The 13827-nt window shown below is 31.5% G+C and overlaps 3 protein-coding genes across 4 annotated transcripts in view; all 3 read left to right on the forward strand.

Moving 5' to 3' along the window:
* LOC138941557 (zinc finger protein 135-like) overlaps positions 1-13827 on the forward strand; it is a 61993-nt gene that overhangs the window by 46330 nt on the left and 1836 nt on the right. Inside the window, exon 5 of one of the 2 annotated variants that reach the window (XM_070311356.1) lies at positions 4606-6363. The exons of the other annotated variant lie outside the window; for it this stretch is intronic. Coding sequence (XP_070167457.1) covers positions 4606-6112 — 1507 coding nt within the window. The 3' untranslated portion in view covers positions 6113-6363. Of the gene's footprint in view, positions 1-4605; positions 6364-13827 lie in introns of those variants that run through there. 2 annotated transcript variants of the gene reach the window in all.
* On the forward strand, positions 1690-3329 carry LOC138941566 (zinc finger protein 626-like). Its single transcript, XM_070311382.1, has 2 exons — positions 1690-1866; positions 1941-3329. Coding segments are annotated over exons 1-2 (1035 nt in total). The 5' UTR covers positions 1690-1864; the 3' UTR covers positions 2974-3329.
* Positions 11853-13603, forward strand: LOC138941567 (zinc finger protein 157-like). Its single transcript, XM_070311383.1, has 2 exons — positions 11853-12208; positions 12399-13603. The coding sequence occupies exon 2, from the start codon at positions 12460-12462 to the stop codon at positions 13420-13422; it is 963 nt and encodes a 320-aa protein (XP_070167484.1). The 5' UTR covers positions 11853-12208; positions 12399-12459; the 3' UTR covers positions 13423-13603.

Genomic DNA, 13827 nt, shown 5'->3' on the forward strand with positions numbered 1-13827 from the left:
CAAAGCTTTCGCGCGTAGGACCGCCTATAGGCAGCATCTGTTAATTCATACGGGAAAGCGGCCATATATTTGTGATATTTGTGGGAAAGCGTTTACGCAGAAACCTGGATTAATTTGTCATCGGAAATCGCATCCTGGCGTGCATCCACCTTTACCAGTGGTGCACATCGATCACATTCTCAACGATTTCATGAAGAAGGAATGATCGTACAATAAAATTCATCTAAAAAATTTTGTGTCAAAAACCTGAAAGTGCATTTTGGAAATTCGACTTTTTATTTTATTAGCTAAGACAGAGAAAGCGGATTTTGTTTTATCTAACATAATTATTAGCTAACTTCTTTTTTTTTACCTAACTTTTATTTTCATTCTTGTTAGCTAAATACTACTTTTTGCAAAATTTTGATAAATCTATAAAAAAAGAAACAAAATTAATCGACATTGTGAAGAAAAAATTTTATAACGAAAATGATATGATATGTTCAATATTTATACATTGATTTATTATTGATACAATTAATGCGATTAGCAAATTATTTCAAAAAATAATATGTATAAGAGTACAATTACAATTTTAATACTGTAAAATATATCTGTTTTTATGATCGATTTATTGATTATGAAACAGTATATATGTTTATATATAAGTTATGACAATGTGATAAATATCAGAACATATTTTAATAAAAAATATCTCTTGGAATTAAGACAATTTATTCGCAAGTCAACACCAAATATGTTTTCAGTAAAATCGGATTAGTCGTAAATTGGTATATAATAATCCTTTGCTATGTGAGAACAATTCAAAATGTCTTCACGCATTTGTTTTATTTTATATGAAATAGTACAAATATCTTAATCAACGGTGTGTTAGTAAAATTATACATGATTATAATTTATAGTTTTTCTAAAAATATATATGTATATATACACATATATGTATATGTATAATACTGAAAAAATTTTAGATATGTTCGCAGAAATCTAAGGCAGACGGTTTTGTGATTTTGTCTTTTGTTTACATATATTAGCAAAAAATATTTTTTTAGTTGTTTTAATAATTCTTTCAGATTGGCGTAACTAACATCAGGATTGATCCGATCTGCTTTTATGAAATCAAATTTTGTTAATAATAATCTTTTATTTTTATTTTAGGAGAAAAGGTGGATGATCCAGTGGATGATCCAAAATTTTAGATGTCTTCGGAATATTACTTGTCTTTAATAAACGAGGCGTTCCTGATTATGAGATTTTATTATCAAAATAAATACATGTATTTTTTGTGATTATATTTATTAATTTTGCAGATGACTAAAAATGTATTTTCTTCTAATAATTATATAATTTATATTATTATTTTATATTAAAATTATATAATAATTTATGAATGTATATAAAGTAGTATCTTTTTAAAATTGTTTTTTGACGACAGTAAAGATTTTACGAATTGCCAGATTAGAGAGAGAAAATCTTAATTAGTTTTTTAAAATGATTCTACAGATTTTTAACTTTTTACGCCATTTGCGCCATTTTACGCCATTAATATCCACAGATTGCAATTTTGTCGGAATGATCAAGAATTATCAATGAAACATGAAGAAATGTATCAATAAAAAATTATTCTGATATATATATTATAACAATTCTATTCTATTTTTAAATATTGTATAAATAATGTTTGTTATATTTATTTGTTATATTTAATAATTTTACATAAAATAATAAATATATATATTATAAATATTCTGTTATCCTATAAATATCCTGCACCAATAATTTCTGTTTCCAACCCCAAGCATAGGGGGTGGAAATAATTTCAATTCTGCTCGTATATGCTCAATGTCGTCACAAATTTTAAATTCGAATGTAAGTAGTCAAAGATTTATACATTTTCCAACTTAGAGTAGAATCGTAATAAAAATGCTCTTGTAATGTTTTAGGGAATCAATCGCGGATGCCTTTGTCGAGAAAGTGGCAACGATCAAGACTCGAGAAAAATCATCCATTGTTGAAGGCAAAGAAGAAAGAAAATCTCAAGAGAACACTCGCAAAAGCGATCCTTTTATTTGCGACGTTTGTCCTAAACGCTTCAAGAACAAGAATCTACTGAAACGACACAAGCTCACGCATACGACGGAAATCAGGGATTGGTGTAAACCGGATGTGAAGAAGAATTCTGCATTCACCGACACGGTGCCGCGGAATCAGGAAGCTCTCTCTTGCGTAACATGCGACTTTCGCTGCAACAAAAGATCCACGATGATCGCACATCTGGCCGAGAAGCATGAGGGAATCTCGGACGACAGATTCAATGATAAACGCGAGTTCACCTGCATCGTTTGCGGTTTAGTCTGCGCCCGTAAAGAGACCTTGAGATCGCATTTTGTGCGCAAGCATACGCAGCATTACGGTTACTCGTGCGAGCAATGTGGTAAGGAATTCAAGATCAAGGGCGATCTCACCACTCACACGAGATTGAATCACCGGGAATCGCCGGTGATATGCGATGTGTGCGGCAAGACCTGTCGCAACAGCCACAGCCTGTATACTCATCAGAAACACGCGCATTATAAGGCCAAATATGAGTGTCCGATGTGTCATCGGCGACTTGTTACGCAAGCGAATCTGGATCAGCATATGTTGACGCAGCATGAGAGGAAGGAGAAGTCAGTGTGCGAGGAGTGCGGCAAGACCTTCTTCGAGAATTATGACCTGAGGAAACATATGAGGATTCATACGGGCGACAAACCGTACAGTTGTACGGTCTGCAGCAGAGCTTTCGCCAGGCACAGCAGCCTGAGCCAGCACCTTCTTTTGCACACCGGCGAACGTATTTACGTGTGCGACGTGTGCGGCAAGTCATTTGCGCAGAAAGCTGGTCTCATTTGCCACAGGAAAATTCACTCAGGCACTCTGCCGCCTCTGCCAGTGATACATATTGATCACATATTGAAGGAATTTATAAAGAAATGAGACTGCGTGTATGGAACGTCGAACGTCGTGCCTTATGTCTTTAAAATGTTTTTTGTCTTTCGTTTTTTTTTTTTCTTCACATTTAATTAAAGAGATAGATAATAAAAATGTGCACCGTAACGTCTGCGATAACATGTAAAATAAGCATAGCTAAAGTTGAACGCTAAAAGAAAAGCCGGGCATAAAATATATAGTATTTTGCTTGTAATACGATTGACAGTATAAATATAAATATTTTTTCAAATGTGAAAAAATCAAACGGATATAATTAGCACATTTTTAATTGTAATTGTAATAACATGTCCAAAACAATGCGGCTTGCAGAAATCGAAAAGTATGCAATAATAAGATGCAAAAATTAGGATGCAAGATTATTATACACTTATTTTTTAATTTTAATTATACTTATTATTTAATTTTAATTATTGTACTTATTGTTTAATTTTAATTATTATACTTAATTATTATTGTTTAATTTTAATTACTATACTTATTGTTTAATTTTAATTATTATACTTATTGTTCAATATTAATTATTATATAATGTCATATCATGTATATAAATCTTTTCTCTCTCTAATATTTTTATATGTGCCAAATAAGTTTCTCACATATTGTTTTATTTTAATTTATTATAATATTTTAATTCATTTGTATCTTACCTAGTTTCATGCATTCAACACTTTAGGCAGATTATTTGATCGTGTATATATACACACATTATTATTACAAGTAACCCATAAGTAACAAGAAGATAAGAGACATTATCATTAATAAAAAATTCCTTGAACAATTCAAAATTTTTTCCATATAATAATACAAATTTAAAAAAATTTTTTATGATTAAAATTTGCATTTTTTGAAAAATCCAAATGCATAAATTTATTAAGAGACTTCTGAAAAAATATTTGATTATTTTAGTTAGAAATATGCGTAGCACGTTACGAAATCTCTCTTTGTAAATTGTAAAATTTATATTATGAAGTCTGCTTGACTTCTGATTGTTACTTAATTAATATACTTAAGGATACTAAACATATTACAATCTCATGAATAATAAATCAATTATATAATTCTTTATAAATAACATAAATAACATTATTTATTATTAAAAATATTCACAGATTTTATATATTTTATTGTTACTAATATTTAAAAAAAAAACATTACTTAGCATTTTCCTTTTACACTCTCTCTCTCTCTCTCTCTCTCTCTTTTTTTTTTTTTTTTTTTTTTTACTACAAATACAACTTGATGTATTTATAAATAGGCTCCACTCTCTATAATGGATGAATATATTTCTACAATTTTTAAAATAAATATTATTGATTTTGCTAAATGTTTAAATAACGTTTTGTTTTATGACAATATCTTATTCATTTCGGATTCTCCCCATTTTATATGGCAGTTTCGTAATCAATGTAGGTCGCAACGGACTGCAATGCTGATCAACAAGAAGGGTAGTAGTTTTAGCTCCTTGTTTGTGAGTACCTTCGTTGATCTGATCTTTATAATTAAATCTATATAGCACGCGATAAATAATATTTTTAGTGTATAATTTATTCCGATACACAGACACATAAGTAAATCATATATTCGTTATAATAATTATTCTATGTCTTGATGTTTCAGGTATGAAGCAGACGCTTACGATTCTCGTGGTATTTTTATATTTGACAAGGAATCGTTGGTAATGAAGAAATGGCAAATTTTAGAATTTGATGGCAAGCCATATTACGCGTTTATACCTGAAGACGATGCGCTTCTGCCGGATGAAGATATACCGGAACATCTAGAGGAAGAAATAGATCAAATAGAGGAGGAAATGGATGAATTAGAAGAAGAAAATTTCAATATAAATGATATGAAACAAGAATATCATTTTGAAGATGAAAAATACGATTCTATGGAGGAGAAATTATATAATGATGAGAGCATACTTAACGGAGACACTGAGGAAACGGAAGAATTGGATATAAAACCGATCACATTGAACGGCATCAGCGAAGTCATGGATGACAAAACTGCTGGAGATTTATATCAAGTGAAAGTGCAGGGCAGTACGGTCACTATCGAGAAGCTTACAGAGGTAGACATAAAAACGGACGAATATCAATCGGAGGATACATATAACGATGAGGAACAGGTAGAATATCTTGAGGAAGAAATGATAGACTCTCCTCTTAGTGATAACGCGTCGTCGCCTACAAAAACGTCTTTGAAGAGCCCCGGCGGGGCTCTCAAATGTAAATTATGTTCGGAAATGTTTGACTCGGCGATATCCTTCAGAAAACACGTAGCGTGGACTCATAAAAAAAAAGTATGTATAAAGGAGGATGGTGCTTATATATGCGCCGTTTGCGATTATAGGACCTTGAAGAAGAGCTCGTTCGCCGCGCATCTAGAGAGGAAGCACGAGACTTGGTCCAGAAAGCGATCCGGTAACACAATGTTCCCTTGTGACACCTGCGGCTTTGTTTGCAGATCGAAGCATTCCTTGCAATCCCACTTCATAAGGAAGCATACGGATAAATATGAGCACCAGTGCAGTGCTTGTCCAAAGAAATTTAAGGTCAAGGGTGATCTAACGAACCATATACGATTTCATCACAAAGAGAAACCGGTCAAGTGCGATGTATGCAACAAAGTATGCCTGAATTCCGGTTCATTGTACGTGCATCAAAAATGGGCGCATTACAAGCCGAAATATGAATGTCACATCTGCAAAAGACGTATGGTTACGCAGGAAAATCTGGATCAGCACTTGCTGACGCAACACGAAAAACGCGATAAGATAGTCTGCGCCGAATGCGGTAAAACGTTCACAAAGAAGGACTCTTTTAAGAGACACATGGTAGTCCATACGGGATGCAAGCCGCACTCCTGTATGATCTGTAAAAAGCCTTTCGCCAGGAGATCACAGTTACGCCAGCATCTGCTCATCCACACTGGCAAACGACCGTTCGTTTGCGATATTTGCGGCAAAGCGTTCACGCAAAAGCCAGGCTTAATCTGTCACAGAAAAACTCATCCTGGCTCTCATCCACCATTGCCCGTTATGCCGATCGCGGATCTCGTTAACGAATTCACAAAAGAATATGTGCAAGAGAACGAAGAAAAAATCGATGAGGAGGTGTGAACACTCGATTTGATATGTGAATACGTATAGTTTTTTTTACCCATATCTCTCTTCTTCTCTCTTTAAAATAGCAAAAGCGCGCAAGATTGTTACGTAACAAGAAAGATAAAATGATTGAAAATTTTTTCTATGTATAGAACCATAAGATCTCAAGATGGTAATTCTAAAATTTTTCAACAAAATTCCCGTTCACGCATATTGTTTATGGTCACTCGTAAAATTACAGATCATTCTGATTTTCTATCGTAAAGTGGTTATAAAAACTCAATATTTACAATATTATTCAAATATATAATACTTAATAAATTATTAAGTATTAATTAAGTAAAAATTAATAAATTTTTACAAGATATAGTATTAATCAATTTTGTTTTTTTTTCCTTTTTTGCGAAAACTTTGACTAAACTTATAAGATTTTTTTATGATTGTCACTAATGAATCTGAGCGACATAATTTATATTATACGAATATATTATCTTCTTTCTGTGGATCTTTTCAAATTAGAATATAATTAATAAATAAAACAGATTTTTCTTTTATTGAAATAAAACAAGCAATAAAAACATATAAATTTATTATGCTGAAAACATTTTATCCGATAAAATAAAACTGTGGCCAATTTTGAAGACCAAAAAAAAAAATCCCTTGTTTGTATCCAAAGTTTAAGTAAATCTTGAAGAATAGATCAAGATATGAACGGATAGGTATAAACTGTATAGATTATATACTTAGTAATTGTAAATTCCATATTTCCAAAAATAAAAAAGTGATCTTTCCATTTTTTTCTGCCTTTCAACTGTTTAAGAACATCTGATAGTTTTATCATCATAATAAAATTAACACTGTACATTTCTTGAGCCAATAAAATGCATTATAAATAGCATCGATAGCATAATGTTTATTTTCATAATTCTTATCTATTTTGCAGTTACATGTTTTATTTATTAATAAAAGTTAAATTTCTAAAAGCTATTTTATTGGTTAAAGAAAAATGATTATGATTCAATAAAATATTACTCGATAAAAAATATTTCTTTTAATGCTGATCTCTTATGAGTAGAAAAAGAATCCCAGCATATTAGACATGGTGATATCAATGATTATGAATATAACTGACAAATTAAAGTTGAATATTCTCTTTTCGATCAATGTAGAATTACTTTATACTTTATAAAAAATTAATTTAATGTATATATATATTCATCATGTGTATATATATATATATATTAATTTAATATTTTTTTTTATTATTATTATTTGATTATCATTATTTTTTATTATATATTTAATTTAATTGTATTATTTTACTCATTGACATTAATTTTAATTTATAAAGTAAATAACTCTATATAAAAATTTTAGAATCTTGCATTTTTTATAGAAGGGTAAAATAAATATAATTTAATCACACATTAGTATTTTTCCTCTTATCAAACAATGATTTTAAAAATGAAATAATTTAAAGGTGGAGAAATTAAAAATTATTGTTATAAAAATGCGATCTTAAAAACGAGAGAAACGAATACTAAACATTTTTTATTCTATAATTAAAATAATTTTTTTTTTTTTTTTAAATATAATCTTTTCTTCATTTTCTACTTTAGAATCAGCATTGCTTGAGAGTTCTAAAATAATAATTTTTTAAGTAAGACACACGTCGTATTAAATACAGTATAATATTGAATATCTGCAGACAAATATACATATATAATTGTTCAATACTCTATATTGTAATCTTCTGTATTTATTGTATAGTAAATGTTACAGAACTACTATCATTTTTTGTATGGAGAAACGTAAAACACAACGCTTTTAATTCATATAAGAATAAAATTAATATTTTAAAATGTAAAAACGTCCAAAAAATCTTTAAATTTTTCAAATATGATTTATATGTATAAAACACTATAAAGGGTACATTTCGAGCAATCTTTATCACATAGGTTTCTCCATACATGACAATATATATTTTCTAGAATATACATGTATGTATACATTAATATATCGTGATTTATAAATAATAGCATATTAATAAATAATAAAAATACGACGCAAAACTATTTTTTCTAAGATTACTGTGTTTAATAAAATTAAGGTAAATAAGATTTGTGCACAAGCGTATAAACTTCTGTCTCAAATAAATATTTTTAATGACATAAATTTTTGTAGTTATCTTAAGATAAATAACGTGTATAGTTTTAATTATTACATATCATTTTTAAGATGACGCTTTTTTGTAACAGCTTATACTTGACGCATTTTTTAAATATCATCCTCGAAGATAATTTAAATTTTACGAAATATTTCGTAAAATCGTACAATACCGAGATAAGTATACTTTATATTAATCAATTACGTCGAAGCTTCTGAAATTATCATTTTTTTCTAAAATTTTTACAGGAATGTAACTGATACAGATTCTTTACAAACCTACGAAGAAAAATACGCCACAATTGCTGGCTCCCTAAAATACAGGAAAGGATATTGTACAAGGAAATCTAAATAAAAAATAATTCAACATATGAGAAATAAATCAAGAAAGCCACGTTCATCGCCGTCGTCTACTGCAAAATACAAATATACATTGAATATATCCAAAAAACCTATTCAAATAAAAGAGAAGTTGAGCAAATACACCTTGACCTGTAATATATGCTCTACTGGCTTCGTTAACGCTTTGCAGTTGAGGAATCATATGAAAAGCCATTTTTATTTTCGTAGACACAGCAAGAAACCCTTTCAAGCTAAAAGAAAAACTGCAGCAACACTTAAACAAGATGCACGCTTCCAAAGACTCGTTTTCTTGCGACGAATGCGATGCCGTCTGTAAATGCAAGCGATCGTTGCGAAAGCACTATCTAAAGAAGTAGAGGGTCACAATTACGTGTACAACGCGTGCGACAACTGCTGTAAGATGAAGAGCGATTTATGTATGCATATGCAAAGTATTCACGGTGACATTTGCGAGACAGTCTGCGACGTGTGTGGCAAAACTTATCGAAATTTGTTCGCTCTTAAGAAATGCCTGAGTCACCGACCGTAGATTCCCTTGTCACATATGCGGAGGAAACTCACGACGAAAGAATCTCTAGAGAGGCACTGCAAGCTACATAATCGGGAGAGCGCTATGTACTAGATGTGCGGTAAAACTTTCAGTCGCAACTACATCTTGAAGAAACACATGAGGATTCACAACGGTGTCATGCCGTACGGTTATACAAGACATATGTAACAAGAGCATATGTAAGCAGTATCTCCTGACGCATATCGGCGTCAGAGCGTATACGTGCGGCCAGAGTTTCACTCAGAAGTTAGGATTGATCATGTATCGGAAGAAGCATTGTAGACCATACCTTAGCTGCACACGATAACGATAGATTACGCCATCAAGGATCTACTAAAAACGGAAGCGGAAAAGAAAGTTTAACAAAGTTGTTTTTTTTTTATTTTTATTTTTTTATTTTTTTAAGAAGAATTGTGTGATGGTACAAGAGATAATTTGCGAGGAAGAGGAATCGCGGGTGTCACTTTGTATTAAAAAGAGTTTTTATATTGTAATAAATTAAATTTTTTTTTGCCTGGGAAATATATTTTTATTTTCTTAAATATTTAGATTGAAGAAATAATTCTTAACTCATGAAAGTTTGCAATATGGATGCTGAAGGACTGTTGTTTTAAATCTTTTAAGATAGCTTTAAATCTTTTAAGATATATATAAGTATACGTATAAAAGAATATGTATATAAAATATGTGTATATACGCCACATAACAAAATAAAATATTTTTGTCTAACATGCAATGTGTGAGAATTTACAGATTAATGATATGAATAATATTCCTGCAAATTTTTTAACTATTCTTTCTTTTATATAATAAACATATCAATATTCAAGTTTTTAAATTAGGAACTTAAAACTGTTAACTCTGATGTACATTATATTTTAGTTAAAAAAAGTTTATACATAAATAAAGTTTATGATAAATTTATATTGTGTGTTGTGTCAACGTATTTGTTGCACACACATTGTGTTTGTCTATATTAATCATATATATTCCAAAAAAGTAAAAATCTCTCATTCTGTTTCATCTTTTACAGTTTCTCAAATATATATAATCATTTTTATGTCTATAATATCTTCATTAACAGAAGATTGCCATTGATTAAAAATGTCTTGTATTATTTATAACGGAATCTTGGTAATAATGAAATGCATACTTAAAACAATAAATTTATGAAATTATCAAATTTAAGAAAATATTCAAAAATCATTTTTAAAAAATCACATACTCTTGGAAAGTTTTTGTAAAATATTAAGCTTATATTTTTAATTGAAATGGCCACGACTAAAATATTGTTAAAGGCGCAAATCGGATAAATGATTAAAATAAGATAAAACGAGGCATTTTCATCATATTTCTGGACATCTTATGACAAAATTTTTTTTTGTCGTAGGTTTACTGATTTACTAGAACTCGACGAAATCAAGATCGATGCAATCAAGATTGAAGGAACTCTTCAGGAAGCGGATGCTTTGTTTTTGGAAACATCCATGAACGCTGCCAATAAGATTAACAGCATAGAGAGCAGTAAAGAAAATAAGGATATTGGAAGTTCATCATACGATCATTATGCGTGCACTATTTGCACCTTTCCGTGCCAAACGAAAGGGAGTTTAATAAGACACTTGAAGCTTCACGAGCATACATGTACCATCTGCAATGGAATGTTTGAATCGTCGAAAAAGCTACAGAGTCACATGGCCATAAATCATGGCGAGGCCAAGTACTTGTGTAAATTGTGCAATACCATTTTTTGGACTAAACCGGACTTGAGAAAACACTTTACGACAAAGCACTTGGATCCCTTTTGCAACACCTGCATTGCTTGTAATCAGGAATTTCAAACGATGTACGCTATTACGAGACATATGCATAGCACCCACAGTAGTGTCTCTATAACGTGCACTATCTGCAAATGCGAATTTGGTGGCTTTTCAGCGTTGAAATCGCACAACAAACACGTTCATTTGAAGTCGGGTTTCCAGTGTGGCATCTGCGGGAGACGAGATATCTTCAACGTGGTTGATTTAGAAACACATTTACGCCGACACAAAGACAAACAACGAGTATCAAGCCTGCATGTTTGTACAACATGCGGACAGTGTTTTGATAAGAAACCTCATTTATCGGCACACATGATCAAATGTCACGGTAAAACTAATCCTTACGTATGTCCGATTTGTAAAAAGAGTTTCGGAAAACGTTCGAATCAAATACAACACATTTTGACGCACATGCATAATGTATATGCCTGCGACATTTGCGGAGCGAAATTCCCGCGAAGGTCTTCTTTAATATGTCATAGGAAAATGCATCCTGGACCACTCGGGCCATTACCGATTATACCTGTGACAGGCATTGTAAGCAAGTTCGTTAGAGATTACTTGAGTAGTAATAAGGGTCTATCAGATTCTCAATCGTGAATTTGATATAATAAAGTCTAAAAAGTTAGTGAATAATTAATTTTATCCAAAATTGCTCTTTCTTTAGAAAATAGGATTTTTATAAAGTAAAGATAGATTGTTTTAAGTAATTTTTCTATAAGCGTTTTTAATTACGCTGTCGCAACTTGCAGTTATAAAATAAGAGATTTATTGTTTTATCTTGATTATACTTTGATACTGCAATTTGATTATATTACGATTATAATACGATTATATTTTCTATTAATGATGTTATAATATAAATCTATGTTTTATTTTTAACAAAAAAATACGATTTAACTCATGTACAGAAAATGTATTTAAAATATATTAACCATTAATCCAGATTATGTTTTCCAAATCGTTTGATTAATTTATGCCTCAATAATTACATATTGATTTTTATAGAGAATTTATTTGTTCTTGCCGCGTCAGGTAAGTTACCATTTGCCATTCATACAATTAATAATAATACTAATGCCTGCTCTGTTTTAGATGGCCAAAAAATTTTGCGTTACATTGCAATAAGCAACGCTCTCACATCGATATATAAAATCGGTATAATATCTTTCGTAAATATCTGCAGACTTCTAATCATACTCAGTTAGGAAGGTAACTTAGAAGACGACGTCAATAAAGTATCTGGATGTTTATTAAATCGCTTCCAATGATCATTAAACCGCTTCCTATCACTCCCCTCTTTATTAGCGAAATTTCAACGGTTCTAATCAATAGATTTAAGCAATCAAATCCTCGATTTATAGCTAATAATAACGTAAACTTTTGCCCTTTTATGTTTTAGAACGGCAGATCCGTTAAATGTTGAATCCATTGTTACCCGAAAACAATTCGAATGCGAACGAATGAAAAGGAAAAAGCCTTTAATAGAAGACGAAGAGCGAATAAAAGGGATAACTGTAAACTTGACGAGAGAACCTAGTCCGCGAATTGTAACCGAAGAGAATCGGCCAGCCAGAAATAAAGCGACGTGTGTAGAATGCGATCACTGTTGCCGCAAATTCCTGAAGAAGAGCAATCTAGCCGAACACTTGAAACAACACAGACACAAGTGCGCCGATTGCCCGAAGACCTTTAGTCTTCGGCGTTATTTGGTCTCTCATATCGAGAGGAATCATCGACAGCAGATGTATGAATGCAGCGTGTGCAAATACAAGAGCAATAACAAGGGTACTCTGAAAAATCACTATATCCGACTGCACACGAGCAACTACGATTACGCGTGCGACATTTGCGGCAAGCAATTCAAGATCAAGAAAGCTCTAAATCATCACGTGAAGCAAAATCACAGCGAAGCACCGCCAATTGTATGCGATGTTTGCGGCCATTTCAGCAAGAATCTCCACGCTCTTAAAGCCCATATGAAATACAGACACTATAAACCGGAATTTGTTTGCCGGATATGTCGACGGGGTATGACTACACAGGAGAACTTGGAGCAGCATCTCATGTGGCACGAAACCAGGGAGAAGGTGCTCTGTCCGACCTGCGGCAAAAGATTCCGAGGTCGCGATCTTGATTCGCACATGAGGGTGCATACCGGAGTAAAGCCGTTCCCCTGTCCTGTTTGTGGAAAGACGTTTCGACGACAAACAGCACAAGAGCAACATGTGTTGATTCATACCGGGAAGAGACCCTATATTTGCGATATTTGCGGTCAAGCGTTTGCCCAAAAGCCTGGTCTCATCTGTCATAGGAAGAGACATCCTGGTCCGTTGCCTCCGCTGCCTGTAGTCTCTATTAAGAACATTGTCACGGAATTTACAAAAGAATATACGACAAAGAACGCAGTCATAAAGATAGAATAAGAAATTTATAATATTTTTAGTATATATAACGAGATGAAACTAATTGCATCTTGAAAACTTTGTCATTGCACAAGAGAAAGAATAATTCAAGATTTGACTTTTGTAAGTGATCTTTTTTAAGATCCTAAGGAATAAACATCTCAGAGAAAGTTGCTTTTCCAAAAAATATTTTATCTTTATATAAAACAGAGAGGAACATATTTCTTTGATATGTTTTGTAGATATAAATATATTTTTGTAACTCTTATAAATATTTTTATAAACTATATCTTTACACATTAGTCTCTCTTGACATATATACAAACTTTTTCTTAGCGGAAATATATTATAGAAATTTTATACGTACATAGAGTCTTTTTTATGTCAAGTTTCCAAGTTTAAAAACTTTTTCAATTTTTCTATTGT

This window comes from Polyergus mexicanus, unplaced genomic scaffold (assembly GCF_030449975.1).
Source record: "Polyergus mexicanus isolate NDT 795.1 unplaced genomic scaffold, iyPolMexi1.0 SCAF_19, whole genome shotgun sequence".
Lineage (NCBI taxonomy): Eukaryota > Metazoa > Arthropoda > Insecta > Hymenoptera > Formicidae > Polyergus > Polyergus mexicanus.

Bases quoted from the DNA above. Each gene is read 5' to 3' on its own strand.
- LOC138941567 (XM_070311383.1), top strand. From the start codon at position 12,460: ATGAAAAGGAAAAAGCCTTTAATAGAAGACGAAGAGCGAATAAAAGGG.